At 56.0% G+C, this 27,946-nt stretch overlaps 2 protein-coding genes across 6 annotated transcripts in view; one reads left to right on the top strand and one right to left on the bottom strand.

The window, feature by feature from the left end:
- Positions 1-180: 180 nt before the first annotated feature.
- PAFAH1B2 (platelet activating factor acetylhydrolase 1b catalytic subunit 2) lies at positions 181-7,905 on the bottom strand. 2 transcript variants are annotated; one of them, XM_074848702.1, is made up of 6 exons: positions 7,796-7,905; positions 6,782-6,869; positions 5,975-6,064; positions 5,039-5,155; positions 4,011-4,133; positions 181-3,375 (listed from the first exon to the last, which is right to left on the bottom strand). In XM_074848702.1, exons 1-6 carry the CDS (start codon positions 7,828-7,830, stop codon positions 3,097-3,099), a joined length of 732 nt encoding a protein of 243 aa, XP_074704803.1. In that variant the 5' UTR covers positions 7,831-7,905; the 3' UTR covers positions 181-3,096. The 2 variants fall into 2 exon arrangements, with proteins under 2 accessions (XP_074704803.1, XP_074704804.1); XM_074848703.1 differs by lacking the exon at positions 7,796-7,905 and adding an exon at positions 7,419-7,437.
- A 608-nt stretch (positions 7,906-8,513) lies between these two features.
- The window catches only part of SIK3 (SIK family kinase 3), an 84,104-nt gene continuing 64,671 nt past the window's right edge, over positions 8,514-27,946 (top strand). For 2 of the 4 annotated variants that reach the window (XM_074848886.1, XM_074848885.1), the window contains exon 1: positions 8,514-8,671. The gene's annotated coding sequence lies outside the window, so the exon portion shown is untranslated. The remainder of the gene's footprint in view (positions 8,672-27,946) is intronic. The other 2 variants (XM_074848884.1, XM_074848883.1) reach the window with 2 other exon arrangements.

Genomic DNA, 27,946 nt, shown 5'->3' with positions numbered 1-27,946 from the left:
CAGGAGGGGGGTGAAACGGGGAGCCAGGGGCCGGCCCCCTGGGAGGGCAGGCCGTGAGCGCAGGCAGCACCCCCCAGCTGCCCCCCCGGCCCCCGCGGAGACGAAACGGGACGAGTCAGCCACAGCGGGCGGGGAGGGGAGACGCGGGCAACACGGTGGGAAAGACACGCTGCAACACGGTGGGGTGAAACATTGACATTTATATCGAAATACGCACGAACAGAGCGAGCGCTACCAGCCGACGCTGCGTTTTGGCCAAAGCGGAATCACAACGGTTTTGTCCCGGGGGAGGTCCAGAGTGGGCGGCGGGCAGCGGGCAGGGAGGGCAGCGCCGAGGGAGCCTGCGGCCTCGTTTCACACTGGTGCGGGCTTTCCTCCTCCCAGCTCCCATCCTGCCACCCCGGCAGGTTACCAGCGACTTTCTGTCCTTTCACATCTTTTGTTTTGTTTCTCTCTCTGCTGTGATAAAGACGAAGCTGGCAACGCTCCCACAGAGCTCACACCGTGACAACGTCAGGGTTCCCAGCCCCAACCCCAGGGGCCGTTCAGGAGCCGGAACTGCAGCTTCTCCACCCGTCTTGCGACAGGGCGCGGGGACGCTGGTACTGGGTCCCCCAAAGCCCGGCAGCGGGAGCGGGGCAGGTCCCTGCTAAGCAGCGACAAGCAGAGCTCAAGCCGGAGCGGGGAGGAAGCCATCCTCGCTTTCTTGACGCGGTGCCAGCAGTACCAGCGGCGGTTATGGGGGCAGAGGGGGGGCTGCGAGCGCTGGACCGAGCAGAGCGTGGCGCCTTAGCAAGCCGAGCCTAAGCAGAGCCGTCCTCAGGCACGTCGCAGGCAGCTCAGGAGCCTGCCAAAGCTCTGGGCCTGCCCGGCCCCCCGCCAAGAGGGGCTGACTCACGGCCGCCGTTGCTGACTTGACGACCTGGGGCCTTTCGCTGGAGCGCACGTTCCTGGTCAGCAGCTCTTGAGCCAAACGCAGCGACAGCGAAGCAGCGATGGGGATTCAACCAGCGCCGGGAAAGCTGACAGGGAGCCGAGCCCGGTTCACCCCGTCTCCCTCAGGGGTGCGTGGGGTGGGGGTAAGTCCTTTCCCCAGGAATCCTCCACTGCAGCGTTGTGGTTTTCCACTCTCCCTTGCCCCAACTTCCCTGGCGAGCGGCTGGTCGGCAGCGGAGCGGCCTCGCCTGAGCCCGTCCCGCCGGGCAGCGCAGCCCCGCGGCCGAGCCGGCCCTGGTCGGGGCAGCGGGGCCGGGGCCATGGTCCCTTCTCTACCGCCACGTCCCGCTCCTGCTGCCGCAAGCGGAACGCTTCGTCTTTCCTTCATCTGTGTGTAGATCACATATACTGGAAACGAAACACACACTACGCATGCAATCCAGGCAGAAATCCTGCTACGATCAAATCTACGGGGAGAGGGGAATGTAGTGGGACAATTAACGAGTTCCTTACTGCTAGGTTATAGACTGCGTTAAACACCAGCACCCTTCCGTGTAAGAAAGGGCAGACAGACTATGTACAGCGCCTACGCACGCCACTGCAGCGGGGCACAGCAAGCAACCCGGACGCCCGACGCCCCGCGCTGGGAACACGGTGGGAAGCGCCCGCTGAAAAGCGACCCGTTCCTCCCCGATTTACCCGCCGGGACGAGCACGCGGGGCCACGGACCCTGCGCGCGCGGGAGGAAGCGCCGAGGCCCACGGGAGCTCCGGCGGCGGCGGGTAAGCCGAGGAGGAACAGGCTTTGTTTCAGATGATTTGCGAGTACGGTTAGCTATTCATCTAGGGCTCTGCCTTCCGGGTCCAAACCAGTTTCTTTCTGAAAAAGAGAAACCTTTCGCTTTTAAACGAAAGGCTGTTTGCCAACGATCGTTAGTAGACTACAACCAGCCCTCGTAACAGAAAACCCAAACCAAAATCCCCGCTGGCCACAGCCCTGCCCCTCCAGTCCCTCAGCTCGAGGCGAGGAGCAGCGTCCAGGGCAGGAAAAGCTACACCTTGGCTTCAGTGTTTACTGTTAGAGGCTGTAGTTGCTCACATAAAATGTTTATACATGTAAAACAGAAGCAATAAAGAAATATACACCTTGGAATCTGTAAAGCTTCAGAGTGATTGAGGCCTTGCGGACAGGGGCTACTCATAGGGGTTTCCTTTAGGAAAAAAGGATGTAACAGTCATACTTAAAAAAAAAAACACAACGGACAGCACTACAAAGGGCCCTGTGGCATCTTGGAGGAATGAAATGTCGGCTCTAGAGTAGCGAGGAAGTGAGTGCCTTGCGCGGTGTTTACTGGATAATTAAAATCCTACACTGAGCAACTGTTAAAAGCCAGCGACACCACGGCGAGACGGGAGCAGAGAACAGGACGGCCGGCAGCACCGGGACGAGGCTGCCCCCGGGGAAAGCTACATGGGAGGAAGGTGCCCCGTGGGGGGAAGGTGCCCGGCTACAGGCACGTGAAATAAGCACAAGCACAAGCACCCGGGAGTGTTACACGAGGTCGCTTAACCGTTTGTTTCTTTGCATTTCTGAATTCCAGTTTCACGCCGCTTCGGCGAGGAGTGAGGAAGCCACACGCGTCACTTCAAACCCCCCCAGGGAAAAAAAAAACCAACAACCGACCGACCAACGTTAAAAGGTGGGACCGAGTTTGGAAAAATGCATCTGTTCTGGCTTTTGCAAGTGGAATGTGATTCTTGTTCAGAGGCTACTACACAGAGCACAGTCCCCACAGCCAGGACTGGCGAGCAGGAGCTGTGCGCGGGCCGTCAGAGACGGGCTACGAGGGGTCTAGGACAACCACGGAGCAACGAGAGGTGAGGGGGGCACAGAGCGACAGTCCTGTTCTCGGGTTAAATGAGGAATGGTTTAAAAGTAAAACTCTTCTGCAGCTAATCTCCTCCTGCAATAAAACCAACCAAGCCGGCCCTCGTATGTACAAGACCAGTTAACCATGAGCCTTCCCCCTCCAAACACTAGGTACGAACAGCCGGTAACATTCTACAATGGAAAGTGCTTTAAGAAAGAAGGATTCTGTAGTGCCAGTGACAGAACGGATCTGATGGGCTGGGTGATGCTCTGCACGCTGGCGGCAGCTGCTCAGGCCAGGGCAGCTCGTTTCTCCTCAGGGGTCTCCTCCAGCAGCTGCATGATCAGTTCGTGGAGGGGTTTGCAGATCTTGGCGTAGCCCCCTCCCGTCAGGTGCAGGAAATCGAACATGTCGTGGTAGGAGATGGTGCCGTCCGAGTGCACGAAGCCGACGTCCACGTCCAGCAGCTGGACGTTGGGCAGTTTGGGGAGCGAGGCTTTTAGCAGATGGTTCACCTTGGCGTTCTTCTGCCGCAGCGGGTTTGGCTTCTCTCCACGAGGTAGCAGGCCCTGGCACAGGAAGGAGCAAGACAAGAGCTTCACGCGACTCTGACGGCATCCCGGGGCCTGCTCTCCCCTCCGCCCCAGGCTGCCTCTCCAGATTTAAGATGTCTGCGACAAGGGCGACTCGTCCCTCGAACCAGACTTTGTCCACTCAGACCTAATTTGAAATGCAGCTGAAGGAGCCAGATGAGCTGTAAGCACAACCGGCAAGGCTCCTGCTTTCTTTTTTCTTTTATTTAAAAATATATCCACTTGTGCTCTTTCTAGAAGCTTTCAGCAGCGTCCTGAATGCCAGTGCCCAGCTTCTCGGTCAGAGAGGCACCAGCTAAGCTGCCAGGACCAGGATTTCCAATCCCTGCTCTGCTCTGGGCACCTTTTTTCCCCCCTCACTTCTCCTCCCGCCCTGCTGAGCAGGACAGCGATACCGCTACCGGGAACGGCTGTACCCGCCCCGGGGGGGCCGCAGGGACGGCTGGTGCAGAGCCAAGCGGAGGAGGGGAGGCAGGCACGCCGCAGGAGATAAGTCCAGCAGCTGCCCTCCCCCGTAAGCCCCCATAACTCCCAGCACCGTGGGGGCCCGGTGCAGAGCGAGCCCGGCCTCCTCGGAGCCGGGTACATTCACAGCGCCGCAGGAGACGTACCAGTACAATCACTTTGGCCTGTGGCTGCTGGGTGTTTATCAGGCGCACGATAGCCTCGATTCCACCTGCTACTTCTTCTGCTGTGTTTTCGTGGTTATTTGTTCCAACCCAAACCACAATGACCTACAAGGAGAAAAAAAATGTTTGCAGCTTTTGCAGAACATGCCGTGAGAGGCTTGCTGACCCTGAAAGCCCTGGGTAAACATCATCTGCGACCAGTGAGCTACAGAGTCAGGCTTAAGGCTAAACTCGGACTGCGAGAGGGCTTCAGCGGGCAGCCAGGCCGATTCCTGTAGAGCACTGCACGAGCTCCTCTTCTGGCCCCCAGAACAGATGACGAACTGGTACTACTGGAGCTTCCCTGGACAGCCTGAGACGTCTGAGCCCATTTGGGAGCCTCCCAGCCGACAGACCCACAGGAGCCTACACGGCCGAGAGGGCAGCATAGCCTCAGCTCCTCAGGGGTGGGGAGAACCTCGCAGCTCCGCTTTTTATCTTGAAAGATTGTGAACTGCTCAATACTGGGCTCCAACAGGAGTGACGCTGCCTCCTCCCCGGGGTACGCCCCGCCTCGCAGCAGCGTGCTGCGCTGCCCCCCCTTCCAGGGAAGACGCTGGCGACAGGACTGCAGCCCGGAAAGCTGATCTTCACCACCCCCCCAACACCACCACTAACTCTGTAGCCAGTCCTTCACCACCCCTTTCCAGAGGCCAAGGCTGCATCGCAGGCCTGAGAGACACCCTGCCACTCCAAACCACGCCTAGCTAAGCTAAACCATAGGCCTGATCAACACTGTCTCTAGGACTAGAAGGCCGCCTCTACTTCTGGATGACACTCTCCGATTTGTGTATTCAGCAGCGTAGGAGACAGAGCTCTGTTCCCAAACACGGCGGGTTTAGCCAAATACATGTCAACACAGCGCCAACAAAAAGTTCTGTGCAGAGTAACGGCTCAGTTCTGCACCGCCCAAGCACTGAAGCCTCTCCTAAGCCAGCACAGGGCTGCCTGGTTTGGTTTTCTGCTTATACCTTCGGTTTAATGTTCTCCAGTTCACCGTTCTTCAGTCTCCATAGAACGTGTCCCGTGGTGTCTCCACCAATCCCAAAATTCAACGCATGAAGGGGTGAGAAGAGCTCTCGCCATATCTGCAATCAGAAATTGAGCGGCCGGTTCAGAGCAGCGTCCCCACTGTGACAGGAAGATCCTACACAGACAGCGACGTCTTCAAGGACCCCGAAAGCAGCCGCAAGGCTGCCTCTGGAAACACGCTGCCATAAGGGGCAGTTAAACACAGGACGAGGCTTTGCTCAGGGGTCCAGAAGAGATGCAGTCGCTGATGTTCCAGCACTCCTGGCACAAAGGAAGGGCAAGTGCTCTTGAGCCGCCATTTGCCCAACCCATCAGCCACAGAGAGCGCTGGATCGGTCGCAGACCCCTGTGTCCCCCGCTACCCTAAGCACGGGGCTCCTGAAGAAGGGAGCTGTGACCCAAAGACACCCCTTTCATCACCAGGTAACAGAACTAGAAGAAACGGAAGCAGCTCGTGCAGAACAAAGCTGCTCAGCTGCCACCGCAGCTCCTCTTTGCCCCAACAGGGTTTTTGAGAGAAGCAGCACTCCGGGGGCTGTTAAACCTGTTCTGGCCACGCAAGATATGCCTCCAAAGACCCCGACGGAGCTGGAATCTGAGACTCAGGGAACTAGCAAGGGGCTGTGTACGTGTGTCAAAATGGAGGCAGTCGGTAACGGCTTCAGAGGAATGCGGGTGGCTGGCAGAGGTGATCGGGCAGGGCTCCGTACAAGCACTGGGATGTTACGGAAGCTGGGCAGGACAAACCCGAAGGGATGCCAGTCAAATCAGAACAGAAGAAGCTGTCAGTGTTACATGTGCTCATCAACTGCTGGACGAGAGATGGAAAGACTCCACTCTCTGCAACCCCACCGCCCTCCTGCCCTTAGCAATACCTCGTACTGCTGCAGCAGCTGCACCATGGAGTCACCCACGAAGAGCACGTCGGGCTCCTTGTCCTTGCAGTCCAGGACAAACCTATTGTGCTGTTAAAAGGAAGCAGCAAGGTAAGCGGGGGCTGGCGGCTGACAGTGCCTCCTCGGTATCTCTGCTGCGGGACAGAACGGTGCCATTCCCTCCAACACCCTCCTCTGCCTTAACCCATGAGCCGCTGGACGCTGCTCCCCACTGCACAAACCCCAGCAACCACCTCGGCTGCGGCAAGAGCAGCAGCTCGTTTGCCCCACGCGCTACACGTATGTAAGCTGTGAGCCTGCCAGACGCCCATTAGATTCAACAATTACAGAGCAGAGAAATGAGCAGTTAGTCACCGCAGCGAGCATCCTCTGGCTACTGCTCCCTGCCCAGCAGGAAGCGCCGCAGCAGGGGACGGGCACTCCAGACACTTCACCTCTGCTGTTTGTAGCCCTGCCACTCCCTCGCACAGGCGCGCGTGTGAAAGCGCTGCTTTGCGCTTTGTTTAACAAAGGGGTTGGCAACTTCTCCCAGCCGATGGGCCAGCCGGAGGATTTTCTGAAACGCACAGGGCAGCCTCCAGGTCACACAACGATGCTCCTTTTTGCCGGGCTTCATCATCCCGAGGCAGACGCCTACCGACCGCCAGCCAGCTAGCTTTGGGCAGCGGAGCTGTTGTGACCTCAGGGCCAGCGGCATGACCGGTCGGGGCCCTGCAGCACTCGCCCAGCAGCTCCCCCAGTATAGAGGACTCAACCTCATACGACCACAGCCCCTCCTGGCCTTACCTGCGACATCCACCTGTCATCTCCCTGAATATCCTCAGCGGCGTGTGGAACTGCTGCTGGGTTTCGGTCCCCCCGGCTCATGCTGTTCCTGCGGAAAGAACACGTCAGATGAGCCGATTCCAGCAGCACTTGCGGCACGCGGGTGCTGGGGAAGAAAGGCTCTGCCTGGCCAGCAACTGCTGCGCGTCCTGACATTCGCAAAGGGCAAAGCACACCTGGACCTATCTCGGCATGTGAACACCACGTTATAAAAAACAAAGAAAAGCGCATTTCAGAGGGTGTTCTGTGGAAGGGCACCTCAGCTCTGCAAGACTTTAATAACATAATAATAAACGCTAATAGCCTGAGGATTAGCCCCTATTAGCGTTGAGATATCCAGCTTATAATGTCTGAGCGCCGCCGGTCAGGTGGATTATCTGGCTCGAGGGGATGGTGCATCACAGAGGATTGATCCCGAAGGATCGGAACGGGGAAGACCGTCGGCCAGCGGGCCAAGGCTGCCAGCTCCCGCCCGGGGCCAGAGCGGAGCCCAGCCCTTCCTCCCGCAGCCCCGGGCTGCCATGACATCAGGGCGGCGGGCTGCAGCCCAGCTCCTCCCGTCCCGTCAGAGAGGTGCCCACCCCGGCCCCGCTCCCACCTGGGCCCCCCCGGCGGCCCCGCCCGCGCCCAGGTGGCGATGCTGAGGGGCAGGGTTTATAAGGACGGCTTCCCGCCACCGCCCCCGCTCTGGGGGGAGCTCCTCCTCCTGCTCCGCCGTCACGGCGAGGCCGCCGCGTCGGGTGGGGTCTCCCTGCGGCCTGAGGGAGCCCGGCTGCCTTCCCCCCTCGCCCAGGCCCCAGCGATCGGGCGGAGGGGGAGGCCCCCGCAGCCCTGCGCCAGCTCCGCCGCGGGGCGCGGCCCGGGCCTCCCCGCTCCGCCCTCCCCGGGAGCGGCGGGCCGGGATGGCGGCGGCCCCGTGGGGCGGGGCTGGGCCGGTCCCCCGCGCCGCGCCCGGCCCCGGCCCCGCGCACTCACGGCGGCTGCGGCTGCGGCTCCCCCCGCGACTCCATGGCGCTGTCGGGCGGGCGCCTCCCTCCCCTCGGCCCGGGCTCCCACCGCGCCTGCGCCGCCGCCGCTTCCGCTTCCGCCCGCGGCCGCCCGCCAATCGCCGCTCGCCTCCCGCCGCGCTTCCGGCCGCGCTGACGGAAGTCCCGCCCAGCGCTCCGGCCGGCTTGGCCCCTAGGCGGCGCCCGGCGGCGGCGGCCGCGGCGATGACGTCATTCTCCCGGCCGTGACGTCCGCGGCGTCATTGTCCCGCCGGCGAGGCGAGGTGAGGCGGGCCCGGGGCGGGGGGGGGGCTGTCCCGTCCCCCTCGAACCTCCCGGGGTGCGGGGGGGGGGGTGTGGTGTGTGTGCCGCGAGGCTGAGGTCAGCGGTGAGCCGTGACGTCACCGCGCCGCGGCCGCGGGATGGCGGGGGCGGGGCCGCCTCCCCTCGGGCCCGCGGGGCTTCGCCCTCCGCGCGGGGGCGCCCCGACCGGCCCCTCCGCCAATGGCGGGCGCGTCCCGGCGGCGCTGGCGTCACTGGCCCCGCCCCTCCCCGGGGTTGCCATGGCAGCCGCCCGCCCTCCCCCCTTCCCCCCCCCCGCCCCCCCCGCGGATGAGCTCACGCGGTGCCGCAGCCCCGAGGGGGGGGGTTTGCTCCTCGCAACAAGATGGCGGCGGCGGCGGCTGCAGCGGCGGCGGCGAGCGGCGCGGGGGGGCCCCCTCCGGCCCCGCGGCTGCCCCCGGCCCCGCCGCCCCCGCGGCCCCCCGGGCCGGCCCGCATCGGCTACTACGAGATCGAGCGGACCATCGGGAAGGGCAACTTCGCCGTCGTGAAGCTGGCCACGCACCTGGTGACCCGGGCCAAGGTGAGGGGGCCCGGCGCGCGTGGGGCGGCCCCGCCGGGCGCTTCCCCCCCGCCGCGGGCCGCTCCGGGGCGCCGGCGGGGGTTGTCGGGGCTGTCGGCGCGGGGGGAGAGCGCTGCCCGCCCCGCCGTGCGTGGGGCCGGGCCCGCGGGCGGCGCGGCCGGGGCTCCCCGTGGCCCGTCGCTCCGCTCCGCCCGCTCTGGGCCGGCAGCGCCGGGGCGGGCGAGCGGCCGCGGCACGGCCGGTTCGTGGCGTTACCGGGGGGCCGAGCGCCGCGGCGAGCGGGGGCCGAGCCGGGGCAGCTGTCACCGGGCCCTTCGCCTCGGCGGCGCGGCCGGCAGCGAAACCCGCCGCCTCTCCCCGCCGGGCGGTCCCGCGCCTCGCTCGCTCTCGCTCTTCATTTTACCGGGGGATTTCGGCGGGGCAGGAGCCGGGGCGGCGCGGGCGCGGGGATGCGCCGGGCGCGGGGCAGCACCCCCAGCCCGGCGGCGAGCGGGGCTGCAGGGCAGGAGCCCCCCGGTCTGGCGGGGCCGCGCAGCAAACGGCGAGGAATAACGCGAGACGGGGGCTGGCTGGGCGAGCGCTGCTGGCGCACGGGGGGCTCCAGGTACGGGCTGCGCTCCCGCCTCGGCGGCTCCGTTACCCCGGAGCACGGCGGGAGATCCCCGAGGGACCCAAATATCGCCGCTGCAGTCGTGACTTCCTTACGCCGCGCTCTCGCAGGGGACTTGCCTCGCTGCCCGTGCCGGTGGCAACGCCGGCGACTTGTGCGGAAACCCTCGCGGGATGAAAACCGCGATGGAAGCGGAACCGGGCATGGGAAGGCAGCGGGGAGCGGACAGGCCGCAGCTAAATCCCGCTCGCCCGCGCCACTGCCCGGCTCCTGGCTACCGTAGTGGCACCCTGGAGGCTGCTGATGGAGGCCGAGAAGGCGGTTGTGGCTTGGGGGCTGTCCTTGTCCTCCTATAAATTTCAAGAGTTACGTTAGTTAAGTTATTGAAGCATCAGTATAAATCCACGGTTACTTTCATTTGTTGGAACTCTGGCTTTTTGCCCAGATAACTAAGTAAAATTAGTTTCAGGGGCTATTTAAAAACCAGTTACTTAACACCTCCTGGACAGTTCTTTTCAGAATTGGGTTATATTTGCCTATCTTGCATAAACTGACGTCTGCTTCTGTGCCTTCAAGTGCTCGATGCTGCAGTTGAACCTGCGCTTCGGCTGCTGCTGTTTTGCGCAGGGCTTGGCCCTCGTTTTCCCCGTTCAGAAGCAGGATGGTGCTGGTAGGAGCAGGGGTGATAGGCCCAGCTGCTGCGCATGCAGGAGGCTGATCCCGCAGCGACAAGTTGCGCTCCTGTTCTCGGCCTCCTCGTTGAGTCGAGGTTTCTTTTCAGCGGTGCGAACTCCGAACTTTGCAAAGTACCCAAGCGGAGACCATCTTTTGCATGGGAATAGTTGATTTTTTTTTTTCTGAAGCGTGGCACAAGGCACGTAGATTTTCTCTGGAGACCCTGTTCAGCGTTGACAGGGCCAGGGCTGGGTTTTGCGCGTGGTCGGTGGATAGTGGAAGAGGCTGCAAAGCTTGAAAAACTCGTGCTTTGCTAAATGGCCGTTTACACTTGTCTTGACTGCCGTGAGGCGACCGAGGGCAGTCTGTTGGCTTTGGGAAGCAGCGCGGCTCGTTCCTGGTGGGACGGTAGATGTACTGGTTGCTGCTGCCGCTGAGCCTCGTGCAGCGTGCCGGCTGCTGCAGGGGCGGGTTGGGCGTGCTTGCACGCTGCCCTGCGTCGCTGCGAGGAGGAGACACGATCCCTCCGAACTCTGAGCGCTCTCTGAGACTGGGGAAATACCTGTGCTGGAACAACTGCCGTCTGTTCGGCTGTGCCGGGGCCTGCCGGGCTGAGCTGGGATAGCTTGGAGCTGAAACTTGACCTGGAAGCTTTCTCAGCTCGGAGGTCAGGTTTCCTTTCAAATCCCAGCCTGTGAAGAGGAGTGCGAGCAAATGGATTGTTTTTGCCTGCAAACCCTCCGCGCTGTTGTTTCAGCGCTTTTCCTTCACTGACAGGGCCGTTGCTACTGACTCTGGGAGAGGAGTGGGGAAGGAGAAAGGAGCTACTCGCTTCGAGCTCCGGGAGTCGTGAGGTTAGAGGGGAGGTATCGATGTAAAAAGCGTTGGAAAGGGTGAATCTGTATGGGAAGGCTTCGCTGAATGGCAGCGGGAATACCAAATAGCGCTGCCGAGAGCTTGTTTGCATCAGGGTAGTACTTTTAACAGTTTGGCTTAATGGAAATGACTTAGGAGAAAGTAAAGCTGTGGCAGAATGGTCCCATTTAGCAATCTGAAGGAATTCTTTGATCACGAAACACAAGTGTAGCCCGGTTGCTGAGCGTGCTGGCGGCCCCCTCCAGAGGTGGTCTCTTCCAGTAGTGGCTGCAGAGAAGAATCGGGCAGCGTTCAAATATAGCCACCGAATCCCGGCACAAACTTGACCCTGTGTCACATTCTCTGGGAGAAAAGCTGGTTTGCTCGTCACGGCCCCTCCTTGGGAACCGCGCTCGCCTGACGTCTCCAAAGGAGTTCCAGCGCGAACGCCTGCGTAAGCTTGAAAACGCGCTGTACCCTCTTTTTAGACCTTTTCAAGAAGGTGAAGCGAATAACTAGGTCTGCTCGTGCTCATCGCTGCGTGTCAGTTTAAAGGTGGCCCCTGGATGAGGCTTTGGAGCCCATTTTCCTGTCCTGTGGACGTTTACCAGGTCAAGCGGACTTTGACATGGCGTCTGAAGATAACGGCTTCGGCATTCCTGGCCGGTGTCCCCTTTTCCCTAAAAAAGAAAAGCAGAGAATAGTTTGGTGCCTGTTCTCGAAATAAAGGACTGGGATTTTTCTCCCCGTTTTGAAACGGAGGGCTGGGTTTATTTGCAGAGAGGAGGAGAGCGTGTGCCGTGCGCGCCTGGCTCTAATGGTCTGGCACACAGTGCTGACACAGAGCGTTGCAGTTTACATATAACTGAATTTCACAAGTCGAATGTGGGTCAGCAGTGTTGGGGACACTAACGAAAGGGAATGTTAATCATCCCAAAGGGCAGGAGGCCTGTATTCATAATTGTCTCTGCTGGAACTGATGAAATAGAAGGGAACAGTCGACAATTTACGTATTAACCAAGCCAGCAATTTACATTCAGTCCCTGGTTATGCAAAGTCGGAATCTTGTGCTCTGTAAGAGAGCTGTTCTGATGGCTGGGCAGGAACTGGAGCCGCTTCTCTGACTGGGATTAATTGGGCACCTGCAGGATATCTTGCTGCGTCTCTCCTTTTCTGTTTCCTGCCTTCTGTCCCCCTTCCCTTTGTCTCTTCTCATCTCCCACAAGAAACCCTTTATTGCTTCTGTTCTCAAAATCTTCCGAGTGACCTACTGAATGAATTGTTTTCCACACAATTTCCATTTATAAATCATCCAAGCGACTTCATTAGAATTCCAGCTCTGTTCAGACACTGGAGTTGTTTTTAACGCCACATTTTTTCATAGGGGTTGATCCGTGAACATTAACAGAGAGGACTTCATGAATGCACTGCGGAGCACGTACCGTATGTTCCCCTGCTCTTTGGATGTTGCGTTTCGGCCTTCAGGAGCTGTTGGGGACGAGGAGGGAGGAGGGGGACCGCTGTGGCTGCTGTGCCATGCCCAAAGCTCGCTGCTGTCCCTCTTCCCCTTGGGCCAGCCACAGCCTGGAGACCCAGCCAGCCTGCGGAGCGTCCCCGCCGCCGTCCCACTGCAGCGAGCAGTACGTTGCTGTAAACGTCCCGCCTTCCCTTCTTCTGTGAGTTCAAGCCGTTGCACTGCGCGTTTCCTTGGGAGATGAGTATTAATTTTTGCCTCCATTTTTCTCTTGAGGTGGAGATGAGAATTCACAGTCCTGGGAGAACGTGGATACCTCCCGAGTCCAGTGATCTTCCTCCTGTGCTGTCTTAACTTCTTCTTCCAGGCTGGTTGTCCGCTTTTGGAGTCCCTGAGCATTTTAAATAGCAGCTAGGGAATGGGCAAAGCTGGGAAGGAGTTTGACTAATCATGCGTAAGGGCATCCTGTTTAAGGGGCTACCTGGGGTTGATGTGTTGAATGGCAACCCAAAGCTGTGATGCTTTTATCCTTGGCAGAACGGAGCCTTTTTTCTACCATCACAAGCTCAACTGGAGAAAGGCTAGAATGAAGCAGATTTTTTTTTTCTAGGTTTTGAAGGAGCTGAGCCTTTTCTGGAGAACAGGAGGCATCTCTGCTCTTACTTGAAGAGGGTGTTCCCTTCCACGAGAGAACCGCCTTAGTTTCTGTGGTTTGTCTTTGGGTGAGTTGGAATCATCAGCAGAACAACGTTGGCACTGCGGTTCTTGGAGGTGGCACCAGGGCACTTAAAACCAGGATGAAATTCCGGCTGGTAGACTTTATTGATAATTAGGCTTGGCTGCTCTGGGGGGCATTGGGCTCCAGCAGCATGTTCAGGGTGATCAGCTCCGAGCAGGGCATGCTGTGGTTCATCGTCGTCACGTCAAATGGAAGTCGTTTGGCGCTGGTGCCGCGCGTTGTGTAATGAGCCACGTGAGAGCCTCGCGTGGTCACCTTTCTGAATCGCTTTCTTTTTCAGCGTTTGTCGGTGCTTCACCTGTCCCGCTGCTTATTTTTTTTGGCCGTAGGGAAAGCCGATGCTTGTGGATCGCTAATTCCTCAGGCATCTATTATACTGCTGCTCACGGGGCCTTTGTTCTCATCATTTGTGTGCTGAGGAAGAGTTGTGTTTTAGTTCTCGTCTGGTGGGGAGATTCCGTAAAAGCCTAAAAGCTGGAAATGGGCTTTGGCTAAGCATAGCTGCCGCAGCGGGGCTTAGAGGGACTGTGTCTGAAAACCTCACAGCGGCATTACGCCTATCAACTGCAGGCTGAAGTGCTGACACGATGTTCCGTTACAACCTTCTTGCTGTAGCGAGTAACATACGATTACCGAGAGACTAATGCAAGAGCAGGATATAAATTTGAGACCAGGCTCCTTCTCGAGGAGTCTAACGGTGCTAACGCGTAGAAAGGGGCCAGGAGAGCCAGCGGACGGCGGTAATGTCCCTGCAGGGGCAGGGTGACAAGGGGGCCTTGGGCACCTGGCCTGCCGTGAGCCTTTTGGGCAGGGGGAGTGGTCTGAAAGAGCCAAGATAATTAGGGCCTACTTCTGAGCTGTGTTGCTATTAGATTAATTGGGGGTTGGGGTGGGTGCCTCTGCAGCCTGGCTGCTCAGCATCCCATCCTCCTGGGCCAGAGCTCTGGGGCTGCGACGGCAGGAGGTGGGACGGAGCCGTGGGAGCAAAGCGAGCGCCGGTCAGCGGGGTGCTGGCATCTTTGGGCAGGTCTAGAAGTTGCCCCTGTGAGGAAAAGTAGTTGCTGCCAGCAGGAGCGGGGAGAGGAACGGCTGCGCCATAAAAAGGGATCGGGGTCTCTTTTCTTGGTAGAGATCTCGCAAGGGTTTTGTGAATGCTGCGGAGGCCTAATTAGGGTTTCTGAAGCCTGTGTTCTCATTTGTGATTGAAGGAGGAATCGTGTTAGAAGGAAATGAGGAAATGGCAGTATGTTGCTGGGAGACTGGGCTCCTTGGGTATTAGATATTTTCACAGAGAAGCAGCAGCTAAACTCCTTTTTCCCCACGTCCTCTCACTGGGTCATGTATCAGCCTTGTGCAATTGCTGCAGAAAGCTGCTAGCCCGAGCAGCTCGCCCCTTCTTGCTCTTGTCAAGACGGTTGCGTAACGACTGTATGCTTTTCCCCACGACAGTAAAGCTTTAGGAAGTTGCTCCAGTGCTGCCAGCAGAGCAGCAGTTACAGTTCGTAGTGGAAGTTCTCCCTGGCTGAAGAGTTTCTCGTGTGACCTGTGACTTCTTCCCCTTGCGAGTGCGACGGGCGCTGTCGTCTGTCAGTCCCACCGTCGTCTGCACGGCGTGACGAGACGCTGCGTGAGCCAGGCTTAAACTGGCTCCAGTGTGTCCCTTTGGAGCTCGCAGGGGTTTAAGTAGAGCAATTTGGAAAGTCTCTAGTTAAGCCATTGTACTCATTTATTACAGACAGGGCCTTTCTGCTGATCCCAGTCCAGGGGTTTAATATGCTGCATTAACACTTAAATGAAGAAACCACTGAAGGCTGATTCATTATTAGTCATTATGTGTCTTTTTCTAGTAACTCTGACCCCAAGTCTCTACAGTTGAGGCTAAACCTCGCCCTCTCTGTTAAATGGCCATCAAAGGGGTTCCATAAAAAGGGAATTATGTGGCTTCAGCCAAGTTTCAAAGTAGTCGAATCACACAAACCCACGCAAACAAACTCCCACGCCCGGTGGAACTGACACGTTGCGCTCAGAAATAGCGCAGCGTTTGCCTGCGTGTGCGGGGGGAGCTGAGCTGAGCTCCGCTCGTCAGCAGCGGGCAGGGGGTGGGCAGGAGATCCCGGGGCAGCCCGAGCATCTGCCGCCGAGGTGGATGGCGCTGGGCGCCGCCGGCTTTCCCAGGACGGGGGGCGGCACGTCTTGCCGGACGCTCTCTTGAAGCGTTTAGTCCTTGCTGAGCACGTGTCCTGATCGCGCTGAAATGTTGCTGTTGCTTCTGGCTGTCCCGGCGGCCTCTGCATCCGGCGCTGGGGACGGTTACCAGCCTGGGCAGGTGCGAGTTGGGGATGGGGGTCTCATAACGCTGAAGAACTGTGGGAAAGGCGTGGTCCTTGCGTAGCACGGCTGTGTCCGGAGCGACTCAGCGTCCCCGTGGAGGTACGGAGCCTCGCTATGCAGAGGTGGGCTTCAGTCTGTAGTTTGCGGTGGTGGTAGCGCTGATTATTGATGCGACTTGGTTATCGTGTGCAGGTGGTGGGAGCGCAGATATTCTTCCTGAAAGTTCCTGAATTTCCCTCCTGAAATGGTCTTCTGGCTCAGGGGAGGGCGCGGGTGAAGCGGGATGCATTTCACCTGGCTTTGGATATGAAAGCCTGGGGCCGGCCAGTGGGAGGAGGCGGCTCGTCTGGAGGGTGATTCAGTGCACCCTAAACCATGTCAGGTCGCAGGAAAGGAACTGCCCGTTGCTCTCCAGTGACCGGAGTGAGAGCCTGGCCTGAGCAACCTCCCAAAGCAAGGCGGCTGAATCCTGCCTCACCCGTCCACCTCGGGCCCACTCACAGAAGTCGTCTGCGTGCCTCGAGGTATTGTCTTGGTTTGCAGATGGATGAAGCCACTGGCCTCAGTTTTGGTATTGTGTAATGCAGAAGACGGCTGTGTTATTGACAGTCCAATTTAATGTTTTCATTGTAGTTCAGTATCTCCTCGACGTTTGCCCCTTTCCTGTACGGGTTGACAATCAGAAGCTCTGCCTTCAACTTCTTAAAGTATCCAATGCAGTTACAGTACATTAATTATTGAGTTCTGAAGCTCGTTTAGAAGAAAAGGAGTCTCTGTAGGGTATCAGCGTGCGACTGCGGGCCCGGAGCTGGAGGCTGGAGTGGTTTGACGGAGCGCCAGGCGCAGGGCGACTGTCAGGACTCCATTAGGAGAGCGCACGCCTTGGAGCTCCTGGGAATAAAAGAGAATGGGGGGCTGCGGCAGCAGATTAAAGTACGGCAATTAAAGTCTGGATCTGGAGGCTGCGTACGTCTGCTGCCTTTCAGCAAACAGATGGATGTTTCATGTCTCATTCCAATAACTTTTAAAATATGGTTAGGCCTATTGGAAGTAGTCTTGAATGAGACGGACCCAGTGAAGTGTGTTCAAGGCTGAGGAAGTGCACGTGGATTTCTGCAGCAGGAGGGAAGACGCATTTTTTTAAGGTTTTTCCTTACCTAAGCAAGTTTCTCTCAGCCTGTGCTGGCTCTTTGGCTGCCTCAGACTTTCAGCTGTATCGCTTCCTGGAGAGCCTCTTCCCGCGCATGGACCGTGTGTGCGGAAATACGTATGTGACGTGGGGAGAGGCAGAACAGTGGCGGGCGGGTGGAAGAGCCATGGCCAGCGCAGTGCGGGCACAGGGAGGGGGTTTAAGGCTCGGGGGTCTACCGTCATTTAGCTTGAGGTGTTTCTCACTTTTTTGCCTGCTTTCAGGCTCCTCGGGTAGTTCCAGGTGTGCTTCTGGTCCCTCTCAGGGGATGGTGTCTTCAAGCCCTGAGGCTTCTCGCTGATGGGCGAAGGCCGCTGAATTGAAGTTGATGAGTCTTCACCTAAAAACTAATTTTGCAACAGCTGAGTCTTTTTTTAATGGAAGGAGTAAGTTGGCAAGCTGTATGTAATTGTGAAGTCTGATCAGATAACGCGCTGAACGGCAGCAGCGATGCTCATCTGCGGCCAGTTCCCGTCCGTGGGCCGGGAGGATGCGGTTGCTTCGGGTACGGCGCTGCCGCAGGAGGCTCATGGGGGTCTGGAGTGGTGCTGGTGGCCCTCGCTAGGGTAGCGCGGGTGTGCAAGGGGAGGTAGGCCTGCCTGTTCAGATCTCCTGGGGAATGGACTGCATCATAACGAAAGTGAAAAAATACCTCTCATCATCTGTGTGTCTAGACTCTTACCAAGACGTTGGTCCACACTTTCCTTTAGTGATGCCATCTTTCATTGCGTGTTTGTTGCTCCTCGTCCTTGCTGTCCCTTTGGGAAAGGGTTCGTGCTTACCTTTGCCTTGAGGCCTGCGATCACTATTGCCTTGCAGGTGAAACCAGCTGGGCAGTTGCCTGTTCAACTACTGAGCTAAGTTGTTGGCCATGTAAGTCTTGAAATGTCCGCGCTGGCTTTGTGCACTACCACAGCGGAAAGAGGCACTGGTCTCTGACCTGCTCCGACGTTACCTTTGCACTGAAGGAATTCGTGCTATAGAAAGGTGTTTGCCTTTTGGCCTTGACAGCGTGACCGTGTATCTGCGCTTCCCAAATTGCAGTTTAAGCTCAGTAGCACTGGCAGCAACCAAAGATGAAAAGTATTAGCCTTCGTACTTAGTCTTTCCTCTCCAGCTGCGCTTGTAGGAAAGCCTGGGGCTGTAATCTGGCGAGTGGCTCTGGCGAGGTTATCAGCTCGGCTGGAGGTGCCGCTGACGGCTGGGGCTGACGGCTGGGGCTCCCGGCAGCGCCCGGCACCCCCAGCCAAGGCTGCTCCTCACGCAGACGCTGCCCACGCAGTGCGCTGCAGCCCCGCCAGCTGCTGCGGGGAACCTCCCGGCCTCTCCCCTGCCTGGGAATGGGGAAAGGATCGTGTGCCGCTCGGTTTGTGGAAGGTCTTCTCCTTACCAGGTGGCCAGAAGACAATAGTGCTCTTCTGCGGGACGCCTCCATTGTGTCTGGTGTCTTCTGCGTCCCCGAGGCTCGTAACAGCTGTAGCTGGTTTCTGCACTTTTGCAGGTCGTGGGGTTCCCCCCCGCTCCCCCCAGTAAGGCTGAGTGCTGTATAGTGTAGCTTGTGCTACTGGTTCTTTGCACATGTAAATGTTCCATTAAACAAATACAATCGTTACCCAGTAGCCATGAAGGAGTATGTTCTTGGCTGTACAAAGCCCATCTATGCTCGTGCATCTCAAGCATTCTGACACAGCGAAAGGGTTGTCAGTTATACAGCAACTGTTTGTTTTCAAGGACAATCCCATTGGAAACCTATACAAATCATTCTGATTCCATCTCTGTACAAGAATTTTAATATTTGGCTTCTGTGGAGGTTCTTTCACCTGAGCTGCTTCGGGAAGTGTGAGATAAAGCCAAAGACTTTTTCCCTTCTGCTGGTGAGTTCAGCTGTTTTATATTGGAAACAAAATCCAGAGTTGGGGGAGGAGAAGGGAATCTCGGTCGCTACCGCCACGGGCTTGCTGCGGTGTGGGCGTTGTGTGCCCGCTGCCCTGGCGGAGCTGCAGGGGAGTGCGTTTCCCACAGCAGCTGAAGTACGGGGCGAAGCCTATGCTTAGTCAGAACAAAATATTAATATTTTTTCAGCCAAGTTGAGACTCCTATTACACAGTAAAAAGACAAGTGAAGACTGACTATAGGTAGTTTCCCACTTAGTAGGCGCTTCTGCAGTTTCTGAGTCATTTGCTAGACAATGTGGGCCTTAATCTCTACTTTCCATTGTTTGTGTGTGTGCGCTGTTGGGCCCAGTTTGGTACCGCAGACAAAATTGGATGGTTGTTCTCACTTGCCATGGGCCATTGAGACAGTTGGGTATAAAGTTAATTCCTTCATGTCAGCTCAAAGGGAAATATGGTGGCTCGGGAGTGGCAGTATGGTGTTTGAGGCTGTACCATGTTTTTTTAAGCCAAGGGTGGGATGCAGCCTTTAATTATGAGGGTCACTAAGTTGTCTAGTTCCTTCTGAGAAGCTTTCAGAGACCTGGAAAACCCCTGTGTTGTCCCGTACTCGTGAGTTTCCTGGTGAAACACACCCTTTAGTCCATCTTTTTGGGTGGCAGTGGTCACTCTTGTGTGCTCTACCCCGAATCTGACAACAGCGAGACAAGCAGTTTGGGGAAAAAATGCTTCAGAAGATGTGCTGGTAGAGCCCGTGGAACAACATCAGATTTGTACCAAGTAGTTCTTTGGGAAAACTTCAGCTGAGAATCTCAGAGCTGCTTGAGAACATACGGAAGCTGATCATCCTTCGTGTGCAAAGACTGTTTGTTTTTTCTCAGGACACGAGGTTGGTGGGTGACTCCTGCAAGGGCCTGTAGAAGTGTACGGGATTTGCTGACTGCTTCAGTCTCCAGGAGGATGGGGAAGCAGCTGTTAGTGTTGCTTCCTAAAACATGTGGGAAGTGGCAGGACTAAAATTCGTGTGTGGTTTGAGGATGGCAACACGCTTTGCTCTGTGAGCAGAATTGCCTGTTCTGTGTTGCAGATCAAGGTTTACAAGAATCCTGCATTGTTCCAGCGGTCAGAGCTCTCGCACCTTGCCGGTCAGTGCGGGAGTGGAAGCTGACGTGAGAGTCTGTGTGACAGCAGGGACTCGGCGCTCTCAGGTCATCCTAAGACTGGGATTATCAGTTGTTGCAATCAAAACCTGGACAGGCATGCATTTTTTTCTTCTGGAGCGGCATTTTTGGGTGATGATCAAATTTCTTGAACTTTTGTAGGGCTTAATTTACAGGCAGGTGGGTTTAGGGTGCAAGATAAACCCTTCGAAAGTGTATCGAATCTTGCACGTCCTGAGAAAACCCAGAGTACCGAAGCCACCCTGATACAGCTGAGGCAAGAGGGATGCTACTTACTAGAGGCGTAACTAAAGTCGCCTTGAGAAATGCTGTTGGCGGAGTGACCCGGCAAGGGCAGCGCCTGGCCAAATCTGTATTCACTTGTGCGGGGGGTGGTGGGGTTCCTTGTCACCGCACTGATAAACAGCGAGGTGCAGAGCATCGGTAGTTTGTAGTGCAGCAGGAAACTAGTGGGAAAAAGAAATGTGTCAGAGCTTTCACCATGGCAACAAAGCCCAGCTCACAGCCCAGCGAGGCAAAAGCGGGTCAGGTCTGAGCGGAGCAAGGTGGGAGCCTGCTGGAGGCTCTGTGCCTGCGCCTCTCCAAACCCTGCCCCGAATTCCTGGGCAAGAAAAGCCGCCTTCGGTGTAAAGGGCTGGTAAGGTGACGGCGAGCGGCAGGGTTTGGCGGCGGGGATTGGAAGTGGGTTCTGCTGATCTCATTCTTCCTTCAGCAAAGCATCTGACTTGCTGTTGAAAGGCTGCAGTGGATGGGAATGTTTTATGAACTCCAAACAGTCATTCAGATTGTTTACCTTTCCTTGATACTTGTTTGGAAATAACAGAGAGTGGTTGTAAGACTACTTCATACGACAGTGCCTGATTTAGTTGCTTAATTCTTGGGCTCTTTCTCCTGGATTTGCGAACAGCCTGTGGGTTGCACTAGCCCTGAATCACATTCTGATGGCACGCCATCAGCTGGCTCATCTGCCTTCTCCTTCCGTGTGTTCCAGCGTTTTGAGCTCTTCACTGAGGTCGCAAGAAAGGGGTTGAGCAGCACTGGCATCATTAGTGACACGTGGAAGGGCCGTCTCTGCTTCTGGCCCCCGTGACGGTGTCTCTCAACACAGCTTCTCCCCATGTGGTCTGGCCATCCCCAGCCAGGCCCCCGCTCACGGTGGAATCAACGGCAGCAGGCTCCGAGCGACGCTGCTGCGGTGCTGCTGCTGCTTGGGAGTTGTCTTCATAATTGAGCAGGATATTAAAAGGTTTATGGTTTACAGTTACAGGCGTTGCTCTGGCTGGCGGAGCGTCGAAATTGATACAGCAATTACTGCTGGGCTCGTCATGGGTTGTGACTCTCACATGCTTCGTGGGACAAAAGTGGCAGTCGCTGGAGGGGTGCCACCAGCGAGGCGAGTGGCGGATGCGGGCTTGCACCCGCGCCGGCCCTGCGGTGGCTCCGGGGGGACCCTGTGCCCGCCTGCCACGAGCCCTTCTGAGGGCGAACGCAGAAATTGCAGTCGGACTGTCTGTTTGACAGAGCTCAGATATGAAAAGAAAAAGAATAGCAACTTTAGAAGTGCAATGAGAGCAAGAATATTTTATAAAATTTGCTTATCCCTGTCGTCTGCTCTTTGAATTTGTCCTCAAGGCAAGAACTGCAGCTGAAGTAGGGTTTTTCTCTTTAGCGCTGCGTTTCACCAGGCTGCTTCATGTTTTGTACTTCTTGGCCTCATGGCATTAGAATTAACTGTTTCGTCGTAGATACCAGGCTTTCACCAAACACTGTTTATGGTCACATTTAATAAATACATACACATATACTTGATCGAAAGCTTCTCCTCCAGCACTGGCCTGGAGCTGCCGGAGGAGCGGTGCCTCGGGCTGTGCCCAGAGCAGCCTGGCTGCTCCCCCTGGGACGTGCAGCAGTGACCAGGTCCAGGCGTCACGGCCCTTGGCGGGGAAACGCCGCTTCCTGGCGGATTTGCATCCCAAGCCCTAAGTCAGCAGTTTGGGGGGTTGTGTGGTAGGGTGCCCTGGCTTGTTCGGGTGAGTCATCATTCAAATAGTCACTGGAGCAAACGTGCTTGTCCGAACACGAGGAGCTCTGCAGAGACACCCGAGCAGGCTCTTTTAAAGCGCGTTACGTGTCTCTGAGGTAAACGGCAAAATGCTTTTTGTTTTACCACGTGTAGGGCTCCAAAGTCGAAAACCTGATGCGTTAGTCTGTGTGCTAAGACCGCCTTCCTTGCTGCCTGAAACAAAGCTTGCTTCCTGTCCTCCAAACTCAGATCCTATCAGGTTGGAGGGAAAAGCGCTTTAGGCCCAGCAGATGTGTTTTCCTTGCTGGGTCCCAGAACAAAGGCTGCTCTGCAGGGTCTCCCACCGTGCCGCTGCCTCCTCGCAGGTGGAAACCTCAGCGGTGCCTCCAAGTTATTAGTGGCAAAATTCAGTGCCTAGGATGCTCCGGTCGTTTAGTAGACTTAAGAAGATGAACTCTCGATTAAGATTGCTTTTTATTTTTTTGCTAGGCTTTTTTAGTCTGTTAAATGTGTTTCAAAGTCTTGAGTGGCCATTCCAGTGTTCTCTTTGTTTTGGTCCTTTGCTTTCAGCTGGCTTAGCACGGAAAATGATGCAAGTGGCCCTGCAAGAATGGCACGTGTTGTTGGGAGGCTTATTTGTACTGAGCTATGCCTTCAGTTCGGGGTTCTCGCTCCCTTGCGCTAAGAGCAGTTTATGACGTGAGACCTCAGTGAGTCACCTCATCCCAGGTCGGAGGCCGCTCTCGGCCCTGTGGGCCGGTGCAAACCCGCGTGCGAGACACCTGGGTGAGGCCCGAGCGAGCGAGGGCACCTCGGTGGGCACCTGGCTGGGGCTGCAGCTGCGAGCAGTCCTCCTGCCACGTGGGAAACCCTTAAACCTGTGTGGGAAACACGCTGTCCTCAGCCGTGCTCTCCTCCTGCCCTGCTTGTACCCTGTCCTGTTTCACGGTTTCCTCCCCAAAATGCCCTCCCAGCTGCAGAGGAGCTGAGTGACGACCACAGCTTCTCTGGTTCTCTTGCTGCTGTTTGTGTTGAGTAAAGCGTTAACAAGGTGCCTGTCCTGGCTCCAGCACCGAGCAGAAGACATTGCGGTGACGCTGTTTTGACTTTGGATGATGTTTGTCTCTGCACTGGGCTCCTCTGTCCTTGGGCTCGGTGTGTTTGTGTCTCCGGCTGCCGGAGCGTTCACCTCGGCAGTCAGAGGGACGACGCAGCACCTGGGGGTGCAGCCCGAGCCGCTCCGCAGACAGCGCTGGTGGCACGCTGCTGGCACGGTGACGTCTGGGTCCCCGGGCTGCAGGGGGTAGCGGTTCTGTGGCCGACAGGAGATCGTAGAGCTGGTGAGGGGAAGGGATTTGTGCCCTGCTCAAGGCAGAGGGGCAGGTCTGGGTGCTCGCGGCCCGTCGGCAAGGGCCTGTCCTGCGTTTGGCTGAACTGTGCTGCTTGAAAGCCGGACGCGGGCTGGGCCGCCGCGGTAAGAACTGCCCCTCTGCGGTGCAGCGCCCGTTTGGGGTGACGTTCCCCTTTGGATCTGGGGTGTGACCTCTCCAGTTTTTGACACTGAGCTCAGGTTATGGGTGTCCTTCCATAGAGCTCATTTCCCTCGTCATTGGCAAATTGCGAGGCAGATGAGCACACCATTTGGCGCAACAACTTCCTATTGACAGCGCTTTCGGAGTAGCTGTTTACAACGCGAGGGATTTCCTGCTTTGTTTTTCTTCTCTCTCCAGCCCAGAGTAAACCCTTGGAACTGAATTTCGCGTTTCCCAACTGCTTGATAATAGTCGTTGGATTCTATTACTGTTGGTTCAAACGCACAGGCTGAAGGGAAGACTTCTAAATGTTTCTAAATGTGTCTAAATGTTTTAAAATGTCTTTCAAATGTTTCTAAACCTGTATGTGGGGTGTAAGTCCTCCGCGGGTGGATGGAGTCTGGGTGACAACAGGTGAGTGAATGGGAAACACCCAGATCTCAAGCTGAACACTTACAGCTTGGCTCTGTGGCGATAGCAGGAAGGTCTTGATACAGGCAGGCTCGAATTGTATTCTAGCTGGAAGAGAAACTTAAGTGATGGGGGAACAGGAGGAAGAAGGGAGTGAAAACAAGTATGTCCTTGCTGTTTGGTCTGTGTGTGTCGTCATGCAGACTGTCCGGTGTGAACGGCGTGAGCAGGGCACTGCTGCTGTCCGTGTGCTCGGGCTCACGGCTCGGTTTCTCGATTCAGATGCTGCAAGAGCGTTGCAAAAAGCTTTTTGGGGAATGAAGGACTTTGGGATCCATTGAGCTCCTATCAAGCTGATGTGTACAAAGTCCCTTTTCATAACATTGCCGAGCCAGTTCCGTCTGGGGGAGTGATGGTGAGGGCCTCTCCTCGCACGGTTGGGCTTCATTCCAAAGTATTCCGGTCTCACGCACATGTATGAGAATGTTTTTAAAAAAATAAATCCCTAAGCCTTTTCTGGTGATATTACTGACATTTTTCTGCTGGTAGTTTTTAGAAGTTACAGTTTAAGTACTTCCCTAATTCTGTCCTCTCCTGCCATGTGTCTAAAAACGCCCCCTAGAATTAATGCCAGACACGGTGGTTGGAAGTCAGGTTGACTGACGCCTTGGGCAACCAGCTCAAGATCAGCAGGAGGAGATACGAGATACTTGGTTGCTGTTCAAGCTGATAGTGCCGACGAAATATTTAGCGCATAGGTGACACTTCTAATCTTTAAAGCACTTCATAAACATTGGCTAATCCCACAGAGCAGTTCTTGGTTGGCAACCTATCTGTCTTCCCTGGAGAGAGCACACGGCCAAAGGACTACGTGAAGTTGCAGTATGAGGCTGTGATAGAGCTTGAATTTCAATTTGGTTTTTTAAAGGATAATTTGAGCTACTCGACCTGCTGCTGCTGTGACGTGAAGCACGTGATCTGCGTGCGCTTCCTTCGTACCTGGAGCGGGGGGATTCCCTCTCCTTGTTCACGGGACGCTGGACTGAGCTGTGTGGCAGGGCGAGGAAGCATCAGGGCAGTTATTTTTAATTCCGTGGCCACGCTTGCTCTCTGCCCCTCGTGAGCTCTTCCTCTGCCTCTCCCCAGGGCCCGACTTGGCTCTGGGGCCTCACCAGCTGCAAGGGTGGCGTTCACTTCCCCACTGCTCCTGGGCGGCACGTCTGTGCCCTTCGGCGTACCCCGGGGCGGGACGGGCAGATGCAGGTGAGGGGGGATGTGTGTACCGGCCGCGCGGAAGAGCCACGAGCCGTTGGAGTGGGAAAAGAAAACTAGCTATGGCAGGCAAAACCTGCTGTCTTCCCAAGGGCGTAGAAGGCTCCCCCATCTGTGTGCCAGGGCCATCTTTGTTTCCTCTTCACTTAGAATTTTCTTAGTGGACCACAGAGGGTTCCGTGGGATTGTCCCCCGTGTTTTCTGGCTTGGCTGAGCTTGCAGGAAGGGGTGTGCTTCGGCCCCTTCGCGGGCTGCAGGCCTGCCAGCACAGGCTTCTGACGAACGCACCACAAACAAGGGGGAGGAAGAGTTTAATAGAGACCACAGCCATAAAGGCGTGGGAATAGTGGAAGTGACCTAGGAATTGCACGATCAGCCTAACTTCTCCAGTTTCCCGGAGTTTGAGGTGTGTGAAGGTGAGGAAGAGCAAACTGCCGAAGGCAGCGCAGCCCTGGGAAGCTGATCAGAAAGGCAGTGGCTGTACGCGGGAATCTTCAGCTGCGCGGTCGCTGCTGGCTGACGGGGCGGATGAGAATCGGAGCAGTGCAGAGCGTCGTAGGCTCTCGTGGTGTTAGCGTGAGTACAAACGACCAACGAGATAACTCGGACGTCAGCAGTTTGTTTTCTAGGAGGCGGTTAGCTGCCAGCTTTTGAGTAACTCCTTAGAAGAACGTGCCTAATGTAAGAGTGAACTTGTTTGTTGGCGTGGACACAAGTCGGCCTTTGATTCAGTGACTCCATGCCGGATGCTTTCTAGGGCCTTTGGAGTCAGACTGCCCACGTGTCCCTTTCTTCTCAGCCTTGGAAGGTTTCTGGCTGTCTGGGGCTGCGTGTGTGACCACAGGACACGCGGAGAGTCCCAGCCCGAGATTTCATTTTAGTAAGGATTACAGCCAAAGTTCCCGTAAGCTCTTGCTCCCTGTGATAAACGTGCTTACAAATTCACGTAGGTCAGAATTTTGTCTACCTTGTGCACCTGTGATGCACTTTAGATGCACATTTGATAGAAAACAAATGAGAAGTCAGGAGTCTAATTAGAAGTCATTGGGGAAATATTCTGAATAGACAAATGTAGTTTTGGAAAACTTGTCCTTCATTTCCCATGGCCGTGGAACCTCTTTCCTCCAGTGGATCGTCCCTGTACGCAGCACGAAGGACGGGTCAGGGGCTGAGATCACAGGAAATGTCTTTTTACCCTGGTGGCAGCTGCAGGCCGGGCTCAGCCGTGGCAGGGTGTTGTGCTGTAGCTCTCACAGCAGTTGTAGAGGACTGCTGGTCCAGGGGCACTTCAGACCTTGGCAGGGGGCTTTGATTGTCTGTACCTCTTCATGTGGCCAACCGGCAAGGTCCGATAATTGCTTGGATGTGTTGCATTACGGCTTCTTTAAGGTGAACATCATGCAGAAAATACTGATTGCCTTTTTCATCGCCTTCCTTTCCTTCCCTACGTTTGGTAGTAAGGTATGGTAGTCAAAATGTGAAAACCTGAATTAACTCTACACCTCTGAAACTTAGGTATTTCGAGGCTTAAATCTGGCCTATCCTTCCCGCACTGCTTCATTTTCATCTTCAATTTAAGAGTCAAGATTCCTTGAGTGGTGTCAAACTCACTTCTGTTTCAAAGGACTTGAACGACAAGTTATGTTTGCAAAGATTTGGTGTCAAGCATCTGTGGTGTAAGTGGATACAATTCTGAGTGCGTAGCTTCCAAGTATGCTTGGAGTGAGGTGAGTTCAGTGTAGCAGTTTGACTTCTGTCTGAAGTTTATGAATTTTTTTCATGGGTGGAACGTGTAGGTAAGGAGAGCTCTGGGGCAGCGGTGTCAAAGCTGGTTAGCTTCAGGTCTAGGAACTGATGTTACCTTCTGTTCCCTAAATGACATTTCGTAAGCTCTTAGTTGAAACTGATGATTTCCAGTACTGGGCGACCTCCTTGCTGTTCCCGTGTGACCTGCGCTGATTTGACGGAGGTGTTAACGGGTGATTTGCTGGTGACCCCTGTAAGGTCGCAATGCTGAATCGGTAGCGGGCTGTGCAGTGGCCACGAGGGAGATGATTCAACAGGATGGCTGGCAAGATGCTGATTGCAGGGATAAATATTTTATAAAGGCAGTGGCCCATAGCAGTAGGTGTCCAAGCTGACGAGCCTTGTGCTTGATTTTTCCAGAGAGCCTCAGATGATCTCAAGAACCTCCTGTTGTGTGGGGAATGATGCGCTTGTGTAGCTTCTGTGTCTGAGGAGCCCAGCCATCCTGGCTGGCCAGGAGGGCACGCTGGGTTGCTGTCCATCTGCCATTTCTCTTTGTGGCTAGCTAATGACTTATTTTCAGGTAGGCTGCAGCGTGGAGGCAGCACCTCTGGGTTTGTTGGCCTTGGATTGGAAGAGTGAGTGGTGAAACCTTCTGCCGTGCTGTGGGGGAAGCAGCAGTAGGATCTCGAAGCACAGGAGTGTTGTGAACTGCAGGGGTGCAGAAAGGAAAGGATTTCTTTGACTTCCAGATTTTTAGGGAGAAAAGTCAGTATTTCAGAAGTTATTAGAAACTCTGAAGATTAGACACTTGCCTTAAAAATGGGATAGCTGACTCTCTGCCAAACGCTTGAGCTGCGGGATGTGTGGAGGCAGTAGGCGTTTGACGGCAGAACCTTGAGCAATACCTGCGTGCTGCTTGGACACAGATCTCTGGTTCGTGCTGGGATGCTTGTATTGGAGAGAGATTTAACCGGTGGCGCTCGGCGGATGGAGTTTCATCTTGCTCCAAATATTTTGGCTTAAATCTTAAAACTTCACACATAAGACAGCACTTCTCAATGTGCCTGTTTTTTCTCTTGCTTGTTTGTTTAAAAGCTGGCTTTTAAGGGTTTCCTCTCCTGTCTCAAGTCTCCTTAAGCAAAATGATGTTGTATGGCTTTGATTTGCTACGGGGAGAAGCTGAATTCTTTCTGCTCTTAAACAGCTTGGCCCTTCTCAGCAGCCAGCTCTTGTGGGAAGAGCAAATCTCTACGCAGAGCAGATGAGTGCGCTTTTGGAGCGTCTTCCGACTCGGAGCTTGCGTGTGGTTCACGAGCTGCACCCCAGGTCATCCGTCGCGGGC

Source organism: Strix aluco, chromosome 23 (genome assembly GCF_031877795.1).
Source record: "Strix aluco isolate bStrAlu1 chromosome 23, bStrAlu1.hap1, whole genome shotgun sequence".
NCBI lineage: Eukaryota > Metazoa > Chordata > Aves > Strigiformes > Strigidae > Strix > Strix aluco.
Note: the sequence above shows the minus strand (reverse complement) of the source record. Positions and strands in the feature narration are given on the sequence as shown.